Here is a 4629-nt window from a genome sequence, read left to right on the forward strand (position 1 = left end):
TATGAACCGAATGCATTTGCATGGTCCGTTATAGAATTTCCAGTCAAACATATGGTGCTCGTTATGTAATAGGTTATTTTTTTAGCGCAACTTAATAAAATCTTCCAATGAACTGATGTAAATTACTGTCTAATTTATGATGCCCTTTTCTCCTCCTACAAGTACAACAACATTAATGGAACACATTTTTGAAAAAAATTACTAACTATTGTCTTGATGTTGTGCCTTGCATGTATGTTAATACGGCAGAAAAACTGCGAATAAATCCAGCTACATTCGTACTTGCACTGAGATACAGTAAATCAATTCCAACAGGTGGTCGTTGGTCGTCTTTGTCCAAAGCAGACGACTCGCTCCCCCCGGCTCCCCTCCACACCGTCCACGCCCCCTCCCCACCCCCGCCCCTCTGCTGTGGCTGTGGCACCGCAACAACAACAGCACCAGCAACAGCAACTCCGTGGAAAACAAACGAAGTGTGGTTATAGTCAGTCGATGTGTGATGTGAACGGTGTGACACCGGACATGGCCGTGAATGAAGTTGACAATTTTCAGCAGCGTCTGATCATGGAGAATACAAGGTAAGTCAAATGTGGAAATGTGATGGCGTACAGTTGTGTCTCGTAGACTTTGAATAAGGGATTTAGTCGGCCGCCGTGTACACGGTGCCCCCGCTGGATGTGAGTGAGAGCATTGCGTCGCCATCGCAGAACTTTGCGCGCCGACGCCGCTGTAAGAGATGTCTGCCTCTGCAAACCCTTGCTATCTTGTAACCTAAGTTCGCGGAAACGTAAAACAATAAGAAGTTTCTCGGAATGACGGAGTACTGGTTCCTTAACCAACAGCTCACGCTTTGGTTGTCGCTTGAAATGGCTGTGCGTGTGCATTTATAATCCGCTCAGTGGCGTGGTTAGGTCCTGCCAGGTGAATAGATATCTGATAAAAACGTTGACTTTAATATCGAACCTTGCGAATGGCACCATGGCAGGGGCGCCCTTGGGAAGTAGGTCTTTTCGTTGGTAAGATAAGTGATGACCAGCAGCAGTTTTTAACTGCTCCAATCCCTCCCTCTTCCCTCTCCCCTCTGATTCCATCTCTCATCTCTCCCTTTCCTCCACCTTATTTTCCTCTCCTCTCGCTTTGCCTCGTCGTGGCTACGTCGCTGTCGCTTCTTGCACCGGCCAGCAGGAGCAGGCAGCAGGCGCGGGAGATAAAAGCTGAAACGGTTGAAACAAAACCCTCCGCCTCCGCCGCGGAGGAGAGAGCCGACGCTTACAGACAGACGAAGGATTGTATAGGTTACGGTTACACTGTAGAAAAAACGACATCATGATCATTGCATTTCGCAACCCGAGACAGGCTTGAAAACAAGTGAAATGGCATCCGCACATTTTAATTCATTTCAGAACCATGACGATGACGCCGGCCCCGGCGCAGCGGCAGACACAAGTCATGAAAAGGAGGCTGTACTTGACCCTGGACAACGTCAAGGCTCAGATGAACCTGTCCGCCGAGTCCCGGATGAGCGACCTGTCCGCCCAGACGGCACCGCAGGTGCCTTGGCAGTGCGTGGCCCAGATGCAGCACCCCGCCATCAACCGCAGCTCCGCGGAGGTCCTGTCCAAGGCATTAACCGAGGCGGCAGTCAGCGCCGCGGCCGCGGCAAGCCAGACCATCGAGCAGGCCGTCAAGGAGGCAGCCGACGCCATCCTGGCCCCCGAGACCTTCGGACTCGTCCAACAGGTAAGACTTGCCCTCGATCAGCTTGACGCTCCTGGGTCCGGGACTTTGCTCCTCTACAAAGCGTGGGTCACGCTCTCTTCCTGCACAGGTCGTCCAGCAGACAGCCTCCATGAGTCGCACTGAGGCCGTTGAAAACTTTGCAAAGATGGTGGGTCCAAACGAGCGGCCCGCCGCCCCGCTGCAGGGCAACATTGAGCTCGCCCTGGACAAAGTGCTGCTGGAGAGTTACCAGAGCGCCGTCTCGACCCTCAGTCACTACTTGCTGGTGCAGGCTGTCGAATTGGCCCTGCAGAACTCGATCCTGCCCAACATGCAGGCCCGGGTGGTCAGTACCCTGAGCGACCACGTGCTGAACTTGATGCAGAGCGAGGAGATGAAACCCGCCATCCCGCCCGTCACCCGGCAGCACACACAGAACGCAGCCAAGGCGGCGGCAGCGGAGACGGTGCAGAAGTGCATGGCGCAAGCCGTCGCGCGGTCCGGCCCGCCGCTCCGCGTCCTCGCCGTGGGCCCCCCGGTCACCGCCGCCGCCGTGCAGCAGGTTCCGAAGCAGGCGGTGTACCCGCCGGCCCAGCAGCGCCCGCCGGCCTACAAGCAGATTGCGTCGCAGGCACCCGCGCCCGCCCCCGCCTCGACTGGAGACTCGGCCGTCAGCGCCCACTGTGCCGCCCCGGCATCCCCGGTCGCCCCCAGGCGCACCAGCATCCTCTGCAAGACCCCCACCTCCAACCGGACCAAGACCGTCACCCAGATCAGCCCCGGCGTGGCCCAGGTCATCTACGGCATCCCGCCGGGCAACCTCACCCCGGCGACCACCCCCGAGGACTCCGACGGACACGTGAAGGCGTCCTTGTTCCTGCCCAACGGGGAGACCGGCGCCTGGGAGACGCTCAGCCTGAGCTTGCCCGCGCCCCGAGGAGGTCCGGTGGTCAACGGCTCGGGGCCTCCTCCCGAATCCCCTAAAAGGGTCAAGCAGCAGCACAAGCCAGCAGCGTCCACGGCCTCCAAGCCCGCGGCGACGGTGAGGATACTCTATGCTCACGATGACCTTGCCGGTATTATTGACTTTGTACTAACGCGCGCCCTGTTCCAGATCGCCGCCCTGCCCGACGAGGTCCTGTGCGAGGTGCTCCGCAACCTGGAGCCGCTGGTGCGGCTGACGACGTGCAAGCTGGTGTGCCGGCGCTGGCGCGAGGTGTGCTCGGGCGAGCTCATGTGGGGCCGCGAGGTGCTGCGCTACGAGGCTCGGCAGAACGCCAAGTTCAGCCGCGTGCTCCGCCTCGCCCCGCAGCTCGCGATGGTCGACTGCGAGAGGATGTCGCGGAAGCAGGGGCGGCGCTCGGTGGCGCAGAGGCCTCCCCGCCACGTGACGGAGGCCCTGGTGGAGACCAGCTGCTGCGTCCGCGGCCTGCGCCTCTCCACGATGGACCTCGACCCCGAGTACTGCCTCTCGGTGCTCGAGAAGCACTCGCCCCACCTCGAGGAGCTCGACCTCATCGCCGACGCGGACGTGGTCGACGTGAGCACCCCCGACACACCCTGCAAGGTCCTCGACACGGTGGACCGCATGCCGGCGCTCAAGAAGCTGCGCCTCAGCGGCTTCTTCCCCGTCGAGTTCAACTTCGGGCCGCGGCCGTTGGGCGCCCCGCCGCGCATCCTGGAGGTGAGTAACACGGCCGGCTGCCGGGCAAGGGACCGACCAGTCAGATTTGTGTACGTGGATTTTTCTTTTCGGAATATCTGGAATATATTTTGGAATACCTGGAAAATTTTGGTGGAATATTTGTATTACTTTTGGGATATCTGGGGAAAAAATGGAATATTTTTCAGTGTGTACATGGAATATCCAAGTGGTCCACCCCTCTTTGGCGTGCAGCACAACAGTCCCATCTCTCGTAACTCACCTCCACTCTCTCTCTCTCTCTGCCATCCAGGAGGTGGACCTGTCTGCCTACTACGCCCCGGGGTCGGGCACGGTCTGCAGCCTGCTGACGGCCTACCAGGCGACCCTGGTGCGCGTGGTGCTGCAGCAGGTGGGCGTGGCGGAGCTCATCCACGCCTCGCTGTGCCCCAACCTGCTGGACCTGACGGTGCCGTGCGAGGTGCTGGCTCGCCACGCGCCCGCCTCGCTGCCCAGCGTGTTCCGCCTCACGCTCACGCGCCGGCCCGCCGTCCTCCCCGACTCTGCCAGCGCCGAGGCGCAGGCGGCCATCAAGATGGACCTGCACCGCTCCTTCATGCTGCCCATCCTCGGGGAGCTGGTGCTGGACGGCGTGTCGAGCCCGGCCTCCATCCCCAAGATGGTGCGAGCCACTTTCAAGGATCTTCTGGAGCTCACCTTCCGGGCGACCAATATGAGCAGCACGGCCATGCTGGGGCTGCTCAAGGACATGCCCTCTCTGGAGAGGCTTGTCTTCGACAGGGAATTCCACCTGTCGGACAATGTGCTGACGTCAATGACAGGCCTGGGGCTCAAACTGAAGAGCATCCACATCATCAAGTCGCTCAGCTGTTCGAAAGGTGTGTGTTGCGGGCCAACCAAAAAGTTTTTGACGCACTGTTGGCCGAAGGCTGACGTGTATGTGGACCTGAAATGTGTGTGCCCGCAATAAGCTCTGTTGTGGAACTTTCTTGCATATTGCAATCTCTGTGAAGAGAACTTTGTGTATGTGCCTGGAGAAAGAGAATGTTTGTGATTATGTATCATATTTCTTGATAATCCTGCTTGTCTTCCTGTTGAATGCATAGAACAGGCTGAATCAAGCTCTTACAATTCTTTGTAAACATTTTTATTTTTGACTCTGCTTTTAATGTTGTACCGGATCTGTACATTGTTTTATCTAATATTACATGATTCTTTCAAGTATTTTTGTAAACAAGACATTTTTG

General features: G+C 57.7%; 1 protein-coding gene across 1 annotated transcript; it reads left to right on the top strand.

Moving 5' to 3' along the window:
- Positions 1-423: 423 nt before the first annotated feature.
- Positions 424-4629, top strand: LOC113204827 (uncharacterized). The gene is made up of 5 exons (XM_026420153.2): positions 424-578; positions 1404-1740; positions 1829-2761; positions 2834-3403; positions 3675-4629. The coding sequence occupies exons 1-5, from the start codon at positions 493-495 to the stop codon at positions 4350-4352; spliced, it is 2604 nt and encodes an 867-aa protein (XP_026275938.1). The 5' UTR covers positions 424-492; the 3' UTR covers positions 4353-4629.

Source organism: Frankliniella occidentalis, unplaced genomic scaffold (genome assembly GCF_000697945.3).
Source record: "Frankliniella occidentalis isolate FOCC.00 unplaced genomic scaffold, Focc_3.1 Scaffold4970, whole genome shotgun sequence".
NCBI classification, from domain to species: Eukaryota; Metazoa; Arthropoda; class Insecta; order Thysanoptera; family Thripidae; genus Frankliniella; species Frankliniella occidentalis.